The 20,981-nt window shown below is 57.8% G+C and overlaps 1 protein-coding gene across 1 annotated transcript in view; it reads right to left on the bottom strand.

Annotated features, from left to right (window-relative positions):
* CACNA2D4 (calcium voltage-gated channel auxiliary subunit alpha2delta 4) overlaps window positions 1-20,749 on the bottom strand; it is an 87,558-nt gene extending 66,809 nt beyond the window's left edge. Inside the window, 17 exon segments of the mRNA XM_082350488.1 lie at window positions 461-547; window positions 3,875-3,949; window positions 4,842-4,922; window positions 5,686-5,753; window positions 5,756-5,762; window positions 6,860-6,993; window positions 8,368-8,446; window positions 8,784-8,897; window positions 8,973-9,062; window positions 9,327-9,401; window positions 10,179-10,329; window positions 10,942-11,002; window positions 14,922-15,053; window positions 15,265-15,427; window positions 16,054-16,113; window positions 19,022-19,138; window positions 20,432-20,749. Of these exon segments, the coding sequence (XP_082206614.1) occupies window positions 461-547; window positions 3,875-3,949; window positions 4,842-4,922; window positions 5,686-5,753; window positions 5,756-5,762; window positions 6,860-6,993; window positions 8,368-8,446; window positions 8,784-8,897; window positions 8,973-9,062; window positions 9,327-9,401; window positions 10,179-10,329; window positions 10,942-11,002; window positions 14,922-15,053; window positions 15,265-15,427; window positions 16,054-16,113; window positions 19,022-19,138; window positions 20,432-20,692 (1,755 nt within the window). The 5' untranslated portion in view covers window positions 20,693-20,749.
* Between the last annotated feature and the right edge of the window lie 232 nt (window positions 20,750-20,981).

Below are 20,981 nucleotides of genomic sequence, written 5' to 3'. Positions count from 1 at the left end.
AACAGATGATAGAATCTCGGCTCACACTGGATCACGAAGGCAACGAGCGCTGGCTTGGAGGTGGCCCCTGGGGACAAGCGTTTTCCGCTTTCTCCTGCAAGCAGGGTACAGGTGGGAATACAGACCTGCTGCCAGGTTCCCTTTAGCTGGAATTCTGGAATTCACTCAGAGGATGCTCCCAGTGGGCTGATGGGCGAGGGAACACAGTGGCCGAGCCCTGAGACACAAGCTTTCCCACACCCAGGCCAGCCTACAACGCCCTCACACCCAGACTCTGTGGCTCACAGATGTGTGCTCCTTCAGTCCCAGAGGAAGAGACTGTTCTCTCTGTGGACGGTGGGAGGGCTGCCCATTAGAGGCACTGCTTCTGCTTCGGGCTGAGGGAGCGGGCTGAGCTCAGCGCCTGTGGCCCCGGGACCCGCCGTCCAGCCAACCAACCCCCTCCCGGCCGCCCACTCACGGTGCCGGCCCGGTCCTCCCACTCTGCTTCCGAGAGGTCCACGCTGTTGTAGTTGGGCTTGGGCTTCAGTTTCTTCCCCTCTCTGTACTGAGTGGGCCAGTCAGGGGGAGAGACAGGAGGTTAACACAAGCCCCAGCCCTTCCAGAAAGCCTGTCTGGTGCAGTCATAACCCAGAGAACCTCAGCGATTCCTCGTGGTCGTCCGGGCCACGTTCCCCGCGAGGCAGAGCGGCCCTTGCCCACATCTGAGTCGGATGGTCTCCCGGCCTCGGGGAGAGCATCTCACACACCAAGGAGCTCCCGTTGTGAGTACGCTTGTCCTAGTTTTGGACTCTCGTTGTTTGAAAGCTCTTCCTCATGCAGAGCTGAAATCTGCCTCCTTGTGACTTTACCCGTGGGTCCTAGGCCTCTCCCTGGAGCTACACAGAGAGCTTCCGCCCGACAACCCTGAGGGTTTTCGGGAATGCTCGTCACGGCTAAGACGTCACCTCCCCAAGCTAAACATTCCCAGTTTGCAGACGCCTCAGCTTCCTCTGATTCTCTTCTGTTTTGTCAATGTCACTCTCGAAGCAGAGTACCTGGGACAATGGCTATTTCGGATGGGGTCTGACCAGTGTGGGGTGCGCTGTGACCCGTGCAGACCAGAATATCGTACGGCTCTGACCGCTGCCTCTGATTCTGTTAATCCAGGACAGCTACCTCGCCCGACAGGCCAAACCGAGTTTTCAGCCCGTTAGATTCCCTTGACCTTCCTTGTGATGCACTGTTAAATCACAGCTTTTCCATCTTATGCTTGAGCGTCGAGTATTTTGTACAACTTTCCATGCATTCCTAATATATTTCATGTTCTTAGTTCCAGCCCATTGTTTTAGAAGAATACTCTCTGAATACTAATTTTCTCCCTTCATGTATTAGCCATACCTTCCAGACCTCGTGGCATCTCCTTCTGTGTTTTCATCTTGTTGATAGAATTTTTTGTGTGCAGTTTATTTATTTATTTATTAAAAAATTTTTGGCTATGTTGGGTCTTTGTTGCTGTGCACGGGCTTTCTCTAGTTGCGGTGAGCGGGAACTACTCTTTGTTGTGGTGCACAGGCTTCTCATTGCGGTGGTTTCTCTTGTTGCGGAGCACGGGCTCTAGGCACACGGGCTTCAGTAGTTGTGGCATGTGGGCTCAGTAGTTGTGGCTCGCGGGCTCTAGAGCACAGGCTCAGTAGTTGTGGTGCACGGGCTTAGTTCCTCTGTGGCATGTGGAATCTTCCCGGGCCAGGGATCGAACCCGTGTCCCCTGCACTGGCAGGCGGATTCTTAACCACTGCGCCACCAGGGAAGTCCTTGTTGATAGAATTTTTGAGAAAGACAGAGCCAAGGACAGACAGATTCCGCAGAGCCCAATAAAGCCCTCCATCCAGCTTGACAGGACCATTCATCAACATTCTTTGAGTGTTATTATCATCTTCTGGCCCTGACTTCTCTCTCTCTGACACCAAGAGAGATATCGTCAAGTCATCTGCTGTTAGGTATGCAGCATTCCCCAGGTTTAATTTGGTGATAGATCAAAAAAGGAAAGAGGATAGTTTATCATCAGGGTCATTAGGAATTAAGCAGAGGGTCTCTATTTAGCAGGACAAGGCCCCTCACAGATGCTTGAATGGCTGAAGTCCCCCATCACTGTGTATTTTGCTTCAGCAGGTTTCCTCTTTTCTCAAGAAAGTGTCTCCAGTTTCTTGCCTGTGGTCGAATGATGTTCCCATTCTTGGCCTGTTGAAAGTCTATTCTCATGACAAACAGCCCTGCCCTGCCCTCCTGTTCACAGGCTGTGCTGCTTTTGAGTAAGAAGTGACCCTCCTGGTTCATTGCCATCTCCTAATCCCTGAGGATACCTGAAAGGTCATCCTGGGCTCCTCATAGGAAAACCATAATTCCGCTTCCATTACTCATATTTTGGGCACTGACATGGAAAGATTTCAGGCCAAAAGTATGGCTCTGGCCCCTCTTGTAATTTATTACTGGGCGTATCCTCTATTATTTTTCTTTTTTAAACTCAACTATCGTTCTCCTCGACCCCTGTCATGAACGGATCGCTCTCTCCGCAGGAATCCCATTGCGTCGGCTTTGCTGTATGGGATAATGTTCTGCGTGGTGTAGCCCTCTAATCGTTTCATTTGTGTAAGTCTGTTTCCTTAACTGGACCATAAATGTCTGTTGATAGCGTTCTCGGAGCATGATTAGGTCAGGTGTGCGATGGGCCCACAGTACGCGTTGGTTGCTTGAGACCTTATATTCATTCATCCACAGTACATAGATGCTGACAGACAGGTTTCGGACCGGTGGCCCTTAATTCTAAAAGTCACCTCCAGGGTCAACATTTTTGTTCTTTCCCTAATGAGTCATTTTCTTGGCCCTGAGGCTGCCCCCACCCCGGACCCGCTGGTATAGGTCAGTGACCCATTATGGGTTCAGGTGCTTGCTCAGCAGAGTCCGAACTGGGAAGAAGGAGTGGTCTCCAGTGTTCCTTGATCTCTCTCAACTCCGAACCCCTGGCGTTCCCTTAAATAGCTCAATCGGTGCCTTTGGTCACTCAGCGTCTGTCTGACCCGAACGGATGGCAGTGTGGCTTAGGCTGGTCTCTCCATGGCACCTGGGCAGGTGAGCGCTCGGAAAGGCGCCCTCATTGCTGCTGTCCTCAGTGCCAACCTTGACTCCAGAGGAGACTGGTGGAGGGGAAGGGTCGCGATGCCGCTGGGACCCCAACTCCCCTCCCCGCTTCCCAACAGCCACACTGGGAGGTGTGGCCACTACTGCCATGGATGGAGGCCTCGGGGAGCCCCCCGGCCCAGGAGGCAGAACCCTAGATAAAAGGCTGCCGCTTTCTCTCCTGGCCTCGGCAGCTCACCTGACGCAGGTGAAAATGCCATGAGGCCCCGCCTTGGGATGGAGGGAGCTGGAAGGGGGCAGGAGCCCTCGGGAACACATCCTCAGGGAGACCACCTCAGGGCAGCCTCAGCTCTCTCCCCACCTCTTGGGAGACGCCTCCTGCCATTTGTAGTGTTAACTCAGCACTCACACCCTTCGGGCGGCCCCTGGCGATCTGGGGACACACGGTCAGACTCCAAGACGGAGCGTGGGGCGACTGAGGGGGTGACAGCGGGGAAGGGGACGGGTCCTGCAGGGACACTGCACACTCATGACAGGCTCCTTGGAGACTGGCTGCTACCAGTTCGTGTATTTCTGCCTTGTCTCTCCTGCTAGATCACAAACAATGTGAAAACAGGGACCATGACAATTTTTTTCTTGTAGTCCGTCGGGTTCTTAAATGGAGCTGAATGCGTGTTCATTGTTTTAACTGTCTTTATGAACTACCCTCAAATCGCATACAGTTAAGACCCCCAAGGCAAATAGGATCGGTACCTACCAGGGGTCGAAGGTCAGGATGCGAGAGGATGTAGCCATTGTTAGTGTTCAAAAAGGCATAGCCGTGCACCCCGAGCTAGGAAGACAGGGATGGATGGGGTCAGAGGGTATTTGTGCAGGAGGACGGGGGCCAGGCAGGGGGCGGGGCCACGGGCGGGAAGACCACCTCCCACAGCCCCGTTTCTCGGCCGCGAGTGTGAACGAGCTGGGCAGCTTCCAGCCGCTCACTCTGAATTCTGCTCCAGATGCTACAGTAGGCAGTGATCATAACAACGCGCGTCACCACCTGCGTCCTTCCCGCCACTGCTCTGGGGCTTTGATTACACAACCTCGCTCCTCCCCGGATGGGGCTGCGTGGCCGGCAGGAGGACCAGGACGGGACAGAGGTGCCGAAGGCCACAGAGCACGTGGCAGCTGCTGTGACCAAGCGTCCCAGGGGCCCAAGTTTCGGTTCCCCTGCTCTGTGCCCAAACGTCTCTAAGGGCGGGATGTCCGGGGGTGGGATGTGGGGGGCAGGATGGGGGGATGTCTGGGGGTGGGGTGTCTGGGAGGGGGATGTCTGGGGGTGGGGTGTCTGGCGAAGGGGGATGTGGGGGGCAGGATGGGGGGATGTCTGGGGGTGGGGTGTCTGGCGAAGGGGGATGTGGGGGGCAGGATGGGGGGATGTCTGGGGGTGGGGTGTCTGGGAGGGGGATGTCCAGGGGCAGGATGGGGGGATGTCTGGGGGTGGGGTGTCTGGCGAAGGGGGATGTGGGGGGCAGGATGGGGGGAGGATGTCCGGGGGGTGGGGTATCTGGGGAGGGGGCATAGGCCGTCCGGGGCTGTGACATCGGGGCGGGGGTGAGGGGGGCCGCAGGCCCCGTCCCAGCTGTGGGCTTGGGTGCACTGCCTGCAGGGAGCCTCCGGAACCCGGCGGGGTGGCTCCCGGGGGGCCTGTGACCCTACCTGGGGGCCTGATCCAGGCTCACCTTGTACTGGGGCGCCAGCTTCATCAGCTCTCTCAGGGCCACGTCAGAGCCCACCACACCCAGGAGGATGCCGTGGGATCGCTGGAAGGAAATGCCAGCTTCAGGGGGGACCAGGCTTCCCATGCACGAGGCCAAACTGAACCCACGGCCTTTCCAGAGCCCGGAAGAGGAAGCCACTTGGACCTAAGGTGGTCTTTCCTCTGCAGTTAGATTTTAGGCAGAGCTCCCTGGAACAAAATTCTAGAACCCACTAGAAGAGGCCCCAGGAGTAATCTCAGCCGCTGGGAAGATTAATGTGCAGTATTAATATTTAAGTTGTAATATTCAAATGAAATACGAAGTTGAATGAAATACGAACTTTCATAGGAGAGACTGAAGTACTGGGACCCAAGGGCCCCTCATCTAGGGGGCCCTGAAACACCCAGGGCCCGCGAGGAGATATTCCCTGGCCAGGTGGAGGTTGGACGGCTGTCACATTCCCCCACCAGAGCCTCTACGAACAAGCCAGGGCCTGCCCACACTGGCAGGTTCAGTGCGCTCTTGCTGGAAGCCTGGCAGGTGACCCCTCTGGCCCTGATCCCCAAGCCAGGGTCCCAAGTCCAGAGCAGCGGATCAGCGCCAGGCTGGATGAACAGAATCACGGGGCAGCTTCGGGAAGGGCGGACCCTGCCCCATCCCCTCCCGACCCAGAGATTCCGACGTGGCTACTTGGGCACAGGGCCTGGAACCTGAACTTAAACCCTCCCAAGGCGGCTCTGATGCCACGTCAAGAACCGCAGGTCTAAGGACGCCAGGCAGCGGCCGGAGCTCGAAGCCGGGCAGCCGCTCACGAGCAGCCACTTACTGTCTCGTTCTTCTTGCTGAAGACAGGCATGGCCACGGTGGTCAGCAGCGCCAGGCTCTGCGCCTGCGGGTAGAGAGCTGTCAGGGGCGACGAGCGAAGGGCAGTGCCCACAGACTGGGGACCCAAGTCACCACTTCAACCACAACTCAGGGGCGCCTTCCAAGGGGAGGAAGAAATCCCCCAAGGAGGCTTCCTTTCTCTGCATGAAGACAGCTGGGGGAAAGGCTGGAGGGGGGAGGCTGGACAGGGGACCGGGCTGACGTCACTTAGCGAATGAAGCCCTAAGCCGGAGCGGGTCCCAGAGCCCCCGAGTATGCGGCCCAGCCCCTGAGCACGCTCACCCAGGCCTCTGGTCTCGGCCATGCCAAGGATGAGGGTGCACCCGTGGGACCAGCCCATCTGTGCATGAGCCCAGAAACAAAGGCTCAGACAGCAAGAGGACAGGCCGAGGAGTCAACAGGGGACAAGTTCTGGTCACTGAGATGCCAGATTAAGTGTCAGGTAAGACTCCCTGAACATTTCTCTTAAAGGTGGGGTGTGCCCCCCTCCCTTCCTCCACCTGAAGCCTAGAATTCAGCCGCAGTCATCCTGAGCCCCACTAGCCGCTTGGACTACGTGGACCCCAGGGATGGCAGGGGGCAGGGGGCAGCGGGAAGGGGCCAGGGGGCTCGTCATCCACTTCTAGGCTTCTTTTACGTGAGGGGGAAACACACTTCTCTCCTATCGAAGCCACTATCTCCAGATCTCTCTTAATCCCAGCCTGCTACGACGCTGCTGGAGCAGGGGTCTGCGTCTGTGTTGGGTTTGAGGAGTGTCAGGAAGGTTCCCTTCCCCGACATCTCAGCTGACTGTCTACCTTCCATGTCTGGTCCTGCGTGGGGGAGAACTACAGGAGGTCTTGTTGGAAACTCGGGCCCCGAGGGAGGCCGCCGGTTAAGCTGTAGTGTCCTGAACCACTGGTTGGTCCCCTTTCTTCCCAGAGCAGGTGAGGATGATGGGAAAAGGGAGGGATGAGTCTGGAGCAGACGGCTCTGTCCACGGGGGCGGCCCTGGGGGGGCGTCTGCTCCCGGGGCTCCCGGGCCAAGATGTCGCTCCCCCAGTGTCTCCCCAGGAAGTGCTCTGCCCACCCCACTCCCAACCCAGGAGTCACCGCTCACTCCCTGGGGGCCCCACCTTGCTGTCCATGTAGGCTTCCGTCCAGGTGACGTCATGGTCGTGGTTGATGACCATGGGCCGGCTGAGCACGTGCAGGTATTCCATCACGTTCTCCTGGGCGTCCGCCAGCGTGGAGATCTGCGTGTAGTAGCCTGTGGAGGGGCGGGGGCGTACGGCTGTCGATGCAGGGCCTGCACACCCCCAGCCGCCGCCGGCTCTCGGCCGGGCCCCTGGCTCGGAGCTGCCCTGGGCCGCTAGGCACCACTTTTCCCAAGGCTGCCCTCTCCCGGGGCAGCCGGAGGCCAGTGGTGCTGCGGGGACACGAAGGCCTGGCCCTGCCTGGACTTGGGAGAACCTTGAGGTCCCCCCCAGCCCAAGTACCAGCGCTGTACCAGGAGCAGCAGGGCCTCAACTCAGGGCGCGAGGCCACTCCTCACTCCCCGCAGGGGTGTCCTCAGGGGTGCCTGCAGGCAGCTCTGTCGCGGGTCTGTTTTCTGAGAGCCCCACCTCCTCATTTCCCTGACTGCTGTCGTCCCTCGGTACCAGGGAGGGGGCTGCAGCCGAGGCGGTATTTAAAAGAGCAAATGCCTTACAAGGCTGTGACGATTTATCACGTGACCGCTCGTCACCTCCCACAGGACACTGTCGCCAGCTCTGGGGAATGGGACAGCTTTCATTCCCAGGGTGCCTCTTGTCTCGGACCCTTTGACCATGCTCTTCCCTCGGCCCAGAACACCCTTCCCCGCTCTCTGCATCTGACTCACTCCTACCACTTCTTTCTGTCTCACCTTAGAACCCCGTCCTTCAGGAGGCCCGCCTGGACCCCCCAAACGCGGGAGGGCTCTCCCCCGCCCCGCACCCTGGGCGGCCTGTGCCCCTCTGCCCCTCAGCGCGGTGCAGATGGTCCCGTCACGGATGCTCATGGGTGCGCCACCGCAACTGGACCAGGCCTTCCTGACCACGTCGACCCCCTAGGGCCGGGAGAGTCAGCAGCCCCCAGCAGGCACTCGGACGTCCTGCTGGGATCGAGGAGCCCGAGTCGGCACCTCGAGGCCCGGGTCTTGGGTTCTGGCCAGAGACAGATGAGGGCTGCCACACACAAAACATTAATCTAAAGAAAATGACGGCCTCTGCCTTTTGTCTGGAGCAGAAACAGAGCACACGGGCTTCATCTGCAGCCGCAGGAACGGAGGCTGGACATCAGAGACGACTGACATTGAAAGGTCGGGCCCATGTCTACATGGTTTTCCGTGTGGCCGTTTGGATAAGGCTTATTTGAAGAGACAGCCGAACTGGAGTCACCACCTCCAGGCGCGCTGCGGGAGGTGTCATGAGGGTGAGAGCTCCGCAGGGAGCAGTCGACATGGGTCTTGCTTTGTCTCAGCAGGAAGGGGGCGGATGCTGTTAGCTTTGCTCTGGGCCCCTTTGTGGGAGGCCCGGCTCAGCACCTGCGGGGTCCGGGGATGCCCTCCCACCTGCGCTCAGCTGAGGCCGCCGGACGCCCTGCCTCACGTGGCATCACCCACCTTTGTTGTTGCACGCGATCCACTTCAAGCGGTCGGCAAAACTTACTTCCTTCCCGATCAGGTAAGTGAAGACCCGGACCTGGTGGACGAGACGCGGCGGACTCAGCAGGTCCCGGCCGCGAGGGGCCTGACCGTGTCTGCGTCTGAATCTGGGGCCGGGTCTCTGGATTCTGCACTTTCACCCCTTTGCGTCAGGAAGGGCCCGGGGCCCAGGCTCGCGGGGATGCCCGCCCGGCGTGGAGGCTTGCCCGGCGGGGCTCACAGCCGGCAGTCTTCCGTCTCTACCGTGCCCTCGCTCGGGGCCTCTGGGGTCACCCTGATGTGGGAACATCATCCTGGGGCTCACGGGGTGGGGCGCATGGACACGGCAGAAGGAGGCGCTCCCCCGGCCCCCGGCCCCCCGCCCAGGGAGGAACCTTGCGGTCCGGCCAGTTGTATTTCTCCAGCACTGGCTCGTACTCCTCCACGGCCCCATCGGTGATCAGCATGATGGCCTGGTTGCACAGGCTTCCTTGCCCGGCCTCTTGGAACTGCGGGGAAGACGTGGCCATGACTCCCCATCTCCCCTCACCGCCCCGGCGCCCCTGCTCCGCCAGCTGCCGTACCTGCTGCAGGATCTGGAAGGCCTCACTGAGGGCTCGGCCCACGGCCCCCACGCCTTTGACCATCAGCTTGTCCACCAGCTGTTTGAAGTGCTGTCCCGGGTAAGAGGACAGGGGAGGGTCAGCTGGTCAGTGGACCAGGGAACCTTCCCCTTTGGTCGTACTTTCAGAGGCTGCGCAGAGCTATTTGCCCAGCAGAACAAGATTGCAGGACCCATCCCCTACTTTCACGGCTGGACCCCTGCAGCGGATGTTTCTCACATGCCCCCAGGATAAGCCGAGAGGGTGTGAGTGGCCGGCTGCAAGGCCACCCTCACCACTGGATGGAGGTGCTGGCCCAACGCCAGGTACACTCACCTCTCGGTTGTCCCGATCCGCCTGGACCAGGATCCCTTTAAAACAAGGCTCGATGTAGTGGATGTAGTCGTTGTACTGCAGAGGGCAGAACACACAAGATCAGTTTGGAAAGTCAGGGCCCCGTGACGGAGCTCGCAACTCACGGCGGGCCGGGATGGGGTCACCCGGGCCCCTGTGTAATATGATCTAGGGGGACCCCAGGTTTGTGGCAATTTTCTCTGAGTAGAGGGGAGGGAACAGTAGGGCCTTAACTCTAAACATTCTCCCTCAAATCCTGGCCCTTGGCATCTTCCCAGGAGGCCAGCTGGGTGCCATCCATCCCTGGGGCTCACGGAGACCAGGAGTTACCTAACTCTCCTCTCCCGTTGCCTTCTGTTTGTCCCCCCACTTCATCACCTTTTGGGGGCAGGTGGAGCGACCCTCAGGAGAGTCGCTGTGAAAGCAGGACCAGGGGCTGCTGGCCCCTCCTCCCGACCTGCCTGGATTTGGGGAGGAAGGAAGTAGGACCCTGGGATCACCCATCCTGCAGATGGAGGAGGCTCTTCCCTCGGTGGCGCCCGGCAAGGGCACACGGGCGGGGCTGAGTTAGGGATCTACTCAGATACCCCCGCATCTGGACTGGACCCCAGGCTCGTCTGAGAACCTGAGTAAATCTACCAACTCCGAGAAATGGGCATACGCGTTTCCCACGTAATTTCAGAAACTGTGGACCCCTGGAAGCCTGTCTTGGGTGGGGAGCCCCAGCTTCAGGGGACAGGGTCCTTCACAGCACGAAGCGCCAGGGGACCGTAAGTACAGGTCATTCTGGTGCAGGCAGAGGACGGGTCTTCTGGAGCGGGAAGGCGCGTTTACCGCGATGATGTTCACGAAGTCGTCGTCCCCCAGCGTGTCCAGGATGGTGGAGACCGTGTACTTGGCGATGGTCGTCCGCAGCCCCTTCATGCTGCCGCTCGTGTCCACCAGGATCACGATGTCCTTCGGGGACGTGGCGGCTTGTATGTACCTTTAGCAGAAAGGAAGGGACAGGCCGACGGTGGGAGAGCCAGAGCCCAAACCGCCAACCGACCGGGTCTCCCTGATTTCCATTCAGACTCTGGCTCAAAGTTCAGGTCAACGCCCAGGGTTTCTCAGGCCCGGAACCACTCCGTTCTGAAGCCGCTTCGGGTGCAGTGGTTGGGACTGTGCCCATCGAATGGTCAAGTGCTCACGGTGACCCTTGTCCTCTTTGTTTCGGGCCAGCCCTGGTCCCGGGGTGCTGGCAGTGGGAAGGGAGGGAGCTGGATGGCCCCTCAGACTGGGTTACAGATCTGCCAGAGGGGGGGTGAGGAAGGAGGGGAGAGCCTGGCTGAGAGTTGGTGCGAAGACAGCTCAGAGCCCTGGGAGGAGGTCTGGGGCGGGGAGGACAGATGTGGTCAGGGCTGGAGCAGAGCAGCTGTAGGGGGACGGGGTGGGGGGAGAGGGATGCAGAAGGACACCCTTCTTCTCCTGTGTTGTATTAGTTCTACACACCTGCGGCCCTGGGATGGGCTCGGGGCAGGCCCTGGAGGAGAACGAGGCAAAACCCGAGGCTACAGAAAGATGCGGGCCCCAGAGGCCTCGGCCCGGGGACGCTTACCAGCCGCGGTTCCGGCAGTCGAAGGTGATGACTCCGCTCTCATCAGGCGTCCATTTGATGCCTGGGGAAAGAAAGTCTGGTTTTTTCGCTAGCTCGGAGAGGCTGCTCCAGTGCTTCTGGCTGGGTGCTGAGTGGGGGCCCGCGTGGCCAGGACCCCCAGGGCAGTAGGTCAGCCCCTGTGAACTGAGGCTGCAGCACGGAGGGAGGCCGGCTCTTGGAGGGACACTCACCTCCCAGCGGCCCCGATCCAGGGTCGGGTTCATTTCATAGGTAGGACCCCGCCCCCCCACCCAGCCATGTGGTTCCTGGGAGTCATTGGTGAGGCTAAACTTCCCATCAACCTAGACGGGGAGGCCCAGGGGTGTGACTTGTATTTAGCGTCATTGCCGCCCAGCAGAGCGCGGACAGAGCGGGCGAGCCAGGGCTCCGAGCTGCAGCCCACCTGCCTCCAGGCAGGATCCGCTGCTGGTGCCCACGCCCTTCCTGTTAGCTGCGGGCGGGGGGAGGTGATCTGGCTACGAGACTAAGCTCCTCAAGGTCAGGCCCTCCCGGTGCCCGGCGGGTCTGCACGGACTCCCGGTACAGCAACGGAGATGGGCAGCTGAGGCGGAAGTGCTTGGCTCTGAACCAAAACCTTAGAAGAGGGCTTTGGTGGTCCCGGGTGGGGTGCCCTCAGCCCCGAGCAGACACAGAGGTCAGCTCTCCTGAGGGAAGCTTTCCCAAGTCGGGCCTCGCAAGCCAAGGCCACCACGTGCGTTAGAAACGGGCCCCTGTGGGTGAGAGGCCGCCGAGGCAGGAGCCATGGGGTGCGTCCTCCCAGGACGACAGGCGCTGCTGAGACGGCAGACGAGAGCGTGGCCATTGTGGGAAAGGACCGAGGGGTGGCCTCGAGCAAGAGGGTCCGCAGGCCCCGTGAAGCAAAGCGCTCGGTGAACGGAGACCCCACAGGAGTAGGCGCTGAGCTCTGTCTCTGCTTCACTGATGTCAGTACGTGGTTTGCAAAGGACAAAGCGGGCGATAAGCCCCCACCTAGCAGAGTCACCGAACCCCCAGTTCCCTGAGAGACCCAGAGAGAGGCCTGCGCACGTTCCTAAGTCATTTCTGCAGGAGGCAGACACCACCGATGAAAACTGCTGACCGCAGGCACACGGACCCCAGACTGGCTGAAACCAGGCGGATGAGGCTCGAAACTTCACTTTGATGGCAACCAATCCGAGAATTGCGAGAATTGCGCACGAGCTGATCAGGCCCCTGCACCCCTCCCCGACACGACCTTTAACCCCTTCCCTAGAAGTCCGCAGGGAGCTGGAGCCCTTGCCCTCCTTCTCCCGGGTGCACCGGCTCTCCTTTCGATAAAAAAGCTTTGCTCGCCTAGCAGTCTTGTGGGAGTGATGTTCATTTCTATGGTCTTGCTTTCCCAGAATCTAGAGAGAGCGCCTGGGAACACAAACAAGGGATGTTTGTATCAAATAACAGTGAGAGTATCTAATTTGCAGGGATAAAAACAGGGAAACACTAGATGAAAATAAATCAGGGTGGGGAGGCGGAGGTGCAAGTGGGAGAGTTCTAAAGTCTTTTTTGACTGCAAGGAGGGTGAAAATATTATTTTAATTGTTATATCTCATGTTAAAAATGCTTGATAAAATAGCAGGGCTAATTACTAAAAGAATGGGAAAAGAGGAATAAGTTCCAAACTGACAGAAAAAAGAGAAGTAAGGGGGTAGGGGAGATTTATCAAAAAAGATAAATCATTAAAAAAGACAAAAAAGAAGAAAAAAGGAAACATAAAACTAGAGGGACGAGTAAAAATTTAAAAAATAAGATAATAGCATGTCCGAATATATCAACATCATACATGGAAATGTGCTTAACTTGCGAAACGGTAAAAGAGGTTGTCAGTTTGCATAAAAATTAAAAAGCTATAAGCTATTTTCAAGAGATACAGCTAAAACAAAATGACATAGAAGATTGGAAGTAAAAGGATGTAAAATATATATATATATATATATCTGGCAAATACCAACTGAGAGCATACTAGTATCACTCTATGAATACCAGACAAAACAGACTTAAAATAAAAAGTGTCATAAGGGCTAATAAGGGTCAAGCAGACATAAAATCAGCAAAGACATAGAAAATCTAAACAATACGATTAACAAGCCTGATCTAATGATGTAAGCAGAATTTTTCATCCAACAATTAAAGCACACATATTCTGCTCAAGCACACATAGAATATTTACAAAACTTGATGACATACTAGGCTATTAAACTAAATCCCAGCTAATTTCATATAATCAGTACCACATACACTGTGTCCTCTGACTGCAAAGCAACCGAACTAGGAATTTATAATAAAAAGATAAATATAAAATCCCTATGTATTTGGAAATTTTAAAAGCACACTGTTAAATAACTGAAAGATCAAAGAAGAAATCACAGGGGAATACAAAAATATTTAGAAGCAAACAATAACTAAAACACTACCCTGACACCAGAAAGCACAGGCAATAACTTCTGTGTATCAAAGGACACAGTCAACAGAGTGCAAAGGGAACCCATAGAATGGGAGGAAACATCCAGAATGTATAGAGAACTCCTGCGACTCAGCAACAACAGTGACAACCTCGTTTAAAAATGGGCAAGTTTTGTGTTTGCACACAAGCTGACGGCTCTGGAAGCCCTGAGGTGGCGGGATTTCCACCCTGGGGAAGGCTTGAGGGACATGGGCCTTGTGTTCAAGCATTTGAAGGGCTTTCCATGGAAGAGGGATGAACTTGTTCATCAAGACTCCAGAGAACAGAAAAAGAACCAAATGGCTTGTTGTGGATTTGGGCAGAGACAAGAGGTACCACTGAGGGAACCGGTGAGCCCTGAGGTCGCTTCGTACTCCTCCTAAGAGAGGCCCAGGGGACACACATGGCTGTCCTCAGGACCCTTTGAGACGGGCTGGGACCTGGCACCTGGGACCCGTTGCTGCAGTGCTTGCACCTGGACAGACATCTCCTCCAGCAACAGAATACAAAGAAACTATGAGGGACTAAAAATAACCGTGTGCCTGCAGAGCTGGGGCGAATTATGGACAACATGATACAAAAAGACCAAAAAAACCCAACTGCCACTTCTGAAGGGCCGGGAGCAAAAGCAGGGTACTGGGCATGCCCCCTGCACTCAACACCAGAAAGGGGTGGGCAAAACACCTAAGCCACCCCTCCAGCCGGACCCCTGGACACACCCCTACCCTCACCCCATATAAGGAACCAGCTCGCCCCGCCCCTATACCCCCCAGGGAGTGAGCAAGGGAACCTGTTGCTTGTTCTCACTCTCCCTGCTGCAGCAGGGGCCCCAGTAAAGCCTTGCCTGAATTTCTTGTCTGGCCTCTTATCAATTTCTATTGACTGGTGAAGGCCAAGAACCCTGGCCAGTAACACCTTCCGGTTCCTATCTCAGAAAACAGGGCAATATTAAGGCTTTCTGGACAGGGGCCTAAAATAAGAAGAGTGGGCATGAGCTGTGGTGGTGAATTATTTTAAATGAGAAATAAAAGAAGGCAGAGCTCTTGGAGGCCCCGTGGAACGGGCTTCTATTTTCTGTTCGTTGGTAGACAAGGGAGGTTTTCCCGCTGCTTGCTGGGTTGGCCGCTAGCCTGTGACACTTCCTTCTCTGCTATTGAACGAGTGACTTTGCCCCCTTTCTCCAGTGAGGATGCAGCCTTCTGAAGATCGGACTTGTTTTGCCCTCCTTTCCACCTCCCACATGCTTCTCACAGGACAAGAGTCCAGGTGGGCATTTATTGGCTGGTTACTGAGGCATCATTTGTTCATTCCTTCATCAGCTTGAAAGTGTGCTTATCAGGTTGTGAAGGGGATGGAGGTGGGGTTGGAGGTGCTTCTGGACCAGGATCCATCTCCAGTGCCTCCGTCGCCTTGTTCCCAGAGGCGGAGGCCCGAGGACCGTGGAGATGTCTCCCAGCGGCCTCACCTGGGTAGATGCGGAAGAACCCTGTCGAGCTGCCAAAGTACTGCCAGGTCAGCGTCGGGTCTCTCTGGAAGTTCTCCACAAAGACAGGGTTCAAGGCTTCGGACATGTAGATTCCATTCAAAATATCCGGGTCTGAAGGGTAAGATTATGGGAGGAAGTGCAGGGGAAACGAGATCAGTCTTCCCCCCGCTGAACACGCGTGCACACACGCACACACACTCGTGTGCACACAGCCTGCAGCGACGCCACCCACGACTGCTGTCCACACCCGCACTCCCCCTCCCCCTCCCCGGGGACCCCCGTTTGCTCCGGGCGGGGCTGCGGGCTGGGGACCGGCAGGCACCTTTGTTGTAGACATTGGTGGGCAGCTGCACGCTGCTCAGAGACGTGTTCACCAGCAGGCCGCTGAAGTGCGCGTTGGCCTCCAGGATGAACTCGGCCCCCAGCTCCACGTAGGCGCCGCTTGCGTCCTTCTCATTGATGAGGTCGGAGTTGTAATAGTCAAACTAGGGTGACACCGAGGAGACGGGAGGGCAGAGGGCCCAGGGAGGGGAAGGGGAGAGAGAGAGCGTCACATGTGATGGATATCGGACAGACTGACCACCATGTCCACACTGGCGGAGGATTCCGGCCACTATCACTGATTCGGGGCAAATATCCCTCCAGACATTGGATCGGATGGTTGATTCTTCTGGGTTTTGGTGTAAACTGTCTCGATTACGGCTTCAGTCCCCACTTTGGCGTGTGTGGACGCAGCCAGCGTTGGAGACTGACAGGTGGACACAGATTCAGGGAGAGGGGGACAGATGGAGGCAGCCTGGCCAGCACCCCGAGATCTTGCAGGAGGGGGAGGGCTCCTGGGGGACCAAAATGGGGGTCCCTGCAGGGGGGGGGTTCCCTCTGAAGAGAAGGCCTGCAGCCTGGCCTCCGGCCAGCCATAAATGTCTCCTCAAATACTCACGGTGGTTCAGAATCAAACCTCTACAGCTTCGTACAAACCTGTGCACACTGAAAGATAGAGCCGGGCCTGTGCAAATCCCACCCCATGTCCCATCCTCAGGTGACCCCAGCCCCGGGGCGTTGGGACATTAGTCACCGTACCTCCCAGGGCTGTGGGAGCGGGAGGACTCACCACCAGGGATTCGTTGAATTCGTGGTTCAGGTCGGCCTCCTCAGCAGCCTCGACCAGATTCTGCGGCCGGGGACGGGAAGGGGAGAGTCAGCGGGGGAAGGAGGCCAGAGGCCCCATAAGGTCCAGTCCCGGGGTCCACCCGCGAGAGCTGGGGACAGACTCTCGGACCAGCACCCGCGCACGAATGCGCACAGCGGCACTAGTCACAGTAGCCCAAAGGCAGGTGCACGTCACAGGGACAGGAAGCCAGTCTGAAAGGTGACACACTGAGTCCTTCCCGCCACGTGACTTTGTGGGGAAGGTGAGGCTAGGGACACAGCACAGAGGTCAGTGGTTGCCAGGGGTTTGTGGGGAGGGAAGGATGAGTAGCCGGCAAACAGGATGTCTTAGGGCAGTGAAGCTACTCTGTATGATCTCTGATGATGGAGACACGTTGTGATACATTTGTCCAAACCCCCGGAACGTACACCACCAAGAGTGAACCCTCATGCAGACTGCGGACTCTGGGTGACAATGACGTGTCAGTGTAGGTTCGTTAATTGTACAACCTGCATGTGGATAGTTTTGGGAAGGCTGTGTTTGTGGAGGCGGGGGGTAAATGGGAACTCTGTACTTTCTCCACAACTTTGCTGTCAGCCTGAAACTGCTTTAAAAAATAGTCTATTAAAATGTGTGTATGTGTATCTATCTCTCTCTCTGTATTCAGTCTGTACATACTCAGCAGCCAAAAGGTGGAATCAGCCAGTATTTGACCTTTTGTATCTGGAGTCTTTCACTTGGCACAATGTTTTCAAGGTTCATCCATACTTTAACATGTATCAGACATGCTTAACATGTATTCATTTCTTTTTATTTCTGAATAATATTCCATTTTATGGATAGCCCACATTTTGTTTATCTATTCATCAGTTGGTGGACATTGGGGCTATTTCCAAATGGAAATTCCTCCATTTGTGACAACCTGGATGAACCTGGACGACATCAGGCCAAGTGAAATCAGCTGGATGCAGAAAGGCAAATGTTGCATAAAGTTACTTATGTGTGGATCTAAACTAGTCAAACTCCTAGAAACAGAGGGTAGAATGGTGGTTGCCAGGGTCTGAGGGAGGGTGAAATGGGTGCTGGTCAAGGGGTACAGAGTTTCAGTTGTGCAAGATGAGTGAATTGTGGAGAACTGATGTACAGCAAGGTGGCTTAGGTGACAATATTGTAGGGTGTGCTTGACCTTTGCTAAAAGGATAGTTCTTGGGTGTTCTCACCTCTCATACAAAAAGAAAGAAAGGGGTGGGGAGGGAGGGAAGAAGGAAGGGAGGGAGGAAAATACCGTTTATCCTTAATGCATTGTATGCTTAATACAATTACCATTTGTGAATGATGGATAAGGTGTTTGGCTTGGTTGGGGTGACTATTTCACAATGGATGTGTATATCGGGTCATCAGGTTGTACATCTTAGTATACACAACTTTTGATTCTCAATTATACCTCAGTAAACCTGGGGGTGGGGGAAAGGAGACCGGAGCTCCTATCCTGGCTTTGCCAGGGGGAGCCGCTGCCCTCTGGGTCTCTATTTATACTCCTGTAAACTGGGCAGAACCAGCATTATCCCCAACAAGGAGGGAGGGCCCTCCTTGCTTCCCTACTCCCGACCCCCAGTGCCGAGATGTGATGAAGAAATTCCACGCGGCAAAGATTATTTTAGTGCCGCTCTGCAGGCAATTTCCCCACAGGCACCCTCATAGGAGGGTCCGTGGCTGTGGCCCTGGGGGCACCCCCAGCAGGGAGCAGGGCCTCAAGCTTGGAGAAGGTCCACAGAGCAAGTCCCCCTGGGTTGGTTTTCCATGCTGAGGCCGTGGGAAGGACGCGGTGCCCCTGGAGCCGCCGGAGCCCAGCGCCCTGGGCTCTGGAGGTGTCTCGGGACCTCGTGTGCTCTGGCGCCAGGAGGGCCGGCACCTAAAGGGGGGCATCCCTGTGCCCCGGTGTCTGCACTCCGCCCAGACCAGCCGACTGAAGGAGGCGGGTGTTACTGCTGTGTGGCTTCCCGGAGGGTCAGCCTCCCCTGCTGTGGGCGGTCCCCAGGTATCCCTCATTGCTTCCTGACGCCAAGAGCCCCTGCCCTAAGCCTGCAGAGAAGAGGCTGCAAATCGTCACAGGTGGGAAAGGGGGCCCCGGCAGCCTGCGGGGAGGCGGCGAGACGGGCGGACACCGCTGGGCCTGCAGCCTGTCCCCCCACCATGGCCACCCTCGCCCATCCCGTGTGCGGCCTCGGCCTCCCCTGCGGGTCCACCAGCCCGGACCTCCCTCCTCCCTCCTTGTTCTCCTGGACCCCCAAGAGGAGTTCCTTCGGGGATAACGCTGGTCTGGGGTGGCCAATTCCTGGCACGCGGCACCTGCTGGTTTACACCGGCCAGGTCCCCACAGGGGTCAGGGAAGCACTTCATGCCAGGGAAGTGACACGTCCCGTTTCTACCAGGCCAAGCCAGGCGGATGTGCAGTGACGAAACGCCTGGGCCCTGGGCCCCCATCAGGGCAGCACTTGGGTGCCACGAAGGGGGGTCTGTGTGGCAGGAGGGGAGAGGCTGGGGGAGTTGGAGGAGAGGAGGGAAGGGGAGGAGAGAGGGAGTTCACGTCACCCGCTCTCACCCCGCTATGCTCCCACCCTCCACGCCCCCCACCATTCACTCAGCCCGTGACTCCTACGCCCTCACTCTGCTCCGTCCCATCACCGAACCGGAGGTCCTGACGCAGGGTCCTTCTTAACACCGTGGGTTGACCCTCCAGCCCTGGACGCTGTTCCCTAAGGCAGAGTGCCCGCCCAGCCCTTCCCTCTCTCCCCTTGCCCCCCACCCCCTCCTTTACAGGGGTCTTGTGGCTCACGGGCTACGAGGCAGGAGAAGGTGGTGTAGGGGGGCTCAGAGAGGGGGTTCCGTGTCCGGGGCGGGCAGACCCCCAGCCCGCAGGCCTGAGCACCTGGATGGCCGCCACTTTCCTGCGGAGCATGGTCTCCATGTCCTCCGAGAACTTCCTCACCAGCTCCAAGCCATCCACCTCCTTGATCTTCAGACTGGGCTCCACATCCTTGTATTTCTGTTCAGGGGACGTGGAGAGACACACGCCTGTCGTCTTGTACCCGGACGTCCACCCCCGGCTGCCAGCGGCCTCCGCCCTCCCCACTGGTGCACTCACACTGGGGCCAGGACGGCCCTCCGTCCTCGTAAAACCTCCCCCAACAACCGACAAGAGACGCCGCTTATCAGATGTCCTCTGATTCACATCCTTCAGAGGGAGGCTGAGGCCCAGAGAGGTCGTGAACTCGACCGAGGTCACACAGCCAGCGCAGGGGCTGCTCTCAGGCGCTGTGGGGCTCGTGGTGTCTGTGCCCCCCATGCGCTGCAGGGGTGGGTGCTGCCTGACTCTCGGCCAGTGGGCCTGGGGGCATTAAGAGGGCCGCTGAGTCGCCATCTGGGCCACCAGGAGGCACTCCCTCACCGTGTGTCCTGAGTGCCACCTGGGCACGAGTTACGCAGTTCCCCAGACTGTAAGATGCGTCACGAGCAAGGCTTTACCCAGAACGGCCACAGGGTGGGGGGAGCAGGTGTGGGGTGGCGAGGGGACCCGGCATTGCTGCTGCGGCCCTGTGGTCAGGACAGCGGCCCCCAGCCTGGGGGAGGGGACAAGCACGGCCATCAAAGCCGGAGGCTCCCCTTTCCGCAGCACTTAGAAAATGGTGCTGAAGCTGCAGTGGGGGTTAGGTGGTGAATATGGATTCTCAGCGGCTCGCAGCAGGACGGCAGCGCCGTCCTCAGCACTGGCCTGGGAGTCGGGATACCAGCGGGACAGGAGCTCGTGGGAGCCGAGTGAGAAGCCGGCTGTCAGCCCGTGCACAGGCAGCTCAGCTCCTGCCCAGGGGCCAGGCAGGGCCGGACGGGACTCGCCGGGCCCTGGTGGCTCTCCAGTGCCTGGAGACGTGGCGGCAGGTTGAGCGCTGGGTGGGCGGCTCTCCGTCCGAGGGTCTTCGCGCCGAGCTCTCTCCGCCCCCAGGCAGCAGGCCTGTGTCCAGCCTGCCGACCCCTGCTCCTTCTCCCCTTTGTTCCTCACCCCGCCATCCCTTCCCCCGATCCCGTCTAGGCCCGGGCCTCCCGGGCCCCTGAGCTGACACTATGCTCTTGGCCACCCGACCGTACTGCCCCCTCCCCCCGACTTGCTCTGTGTCTTGGGCAAATCATTCCCTTCCCTGGGCCTCAGTTTCCTTATCTGAAATGGGGATTGGATTCGATGGCCCCCAAGAGCCCTCACACTCAGACATCCTGCTTCTCCACCAGGACAGCTTAACGCCCAGCTGCCCTGGGAGCCCCAGGGTGAGGGGGGGCGGTCACTGACCTTCTGCAGCAGGAGGGAGCCCGAGTACTTGGTGACAGTGTCATACAGGTCCCCGCCGAAGGTGTCTGCCCACAGCTTCACTCTGCAGGACGGTGGGAGTACGGGTGTGTGCACTCGCGCATGAGCACACACGAGACACATGCAGAGATGCACACAGACACGCACACACACAGGAAGCAAGTGTCTACATGCAGGGACACCCACCAGTGCACATGTACAAGCCCGCACAAACATGCAGGGACACACATAACACACACACATATACACAGATGCACACACGCACAGGCCCACACGCAATCACACACACTGACGTACACCCAGGAAAACACACCAGCAGCTGTGGTCCCTCCCGGCCAGGGCAGGGCCCCAGAGGACCCATCAGGCTTGGCAGCTACCCTGTGATCCCAACACCCCGGGCTGGGGGGCAGGGCTGACCGCCCGGAGCCAAGCCTACCCCCCGCCCCCAGAGGGCTGGAGAAGAAGGGACGAGGTCGGGGTTGACCAGGCAGGGTGGGGGACCCCGAGGGCTCACACAGCCGCAGCTCCTCAG

The sequence above is a fragment of the Balaenoptera borealis genome, assembly GCF_965194805.1.
Source record: "Balaenoptera borealis genome assembly, chromosome: 13".
Classification (NCBI taxonomy): Eukaryota; Metazoa; Chordata; class Mammalia; order Artiodactyla; family Balaenopteridae; genus Balaenoptera; species Balaenoptera borealis.
Note: the sequence above shows the minus strand (reverse complement) of the source record. Positions and strands in the feature narration are given on the sequence as shown.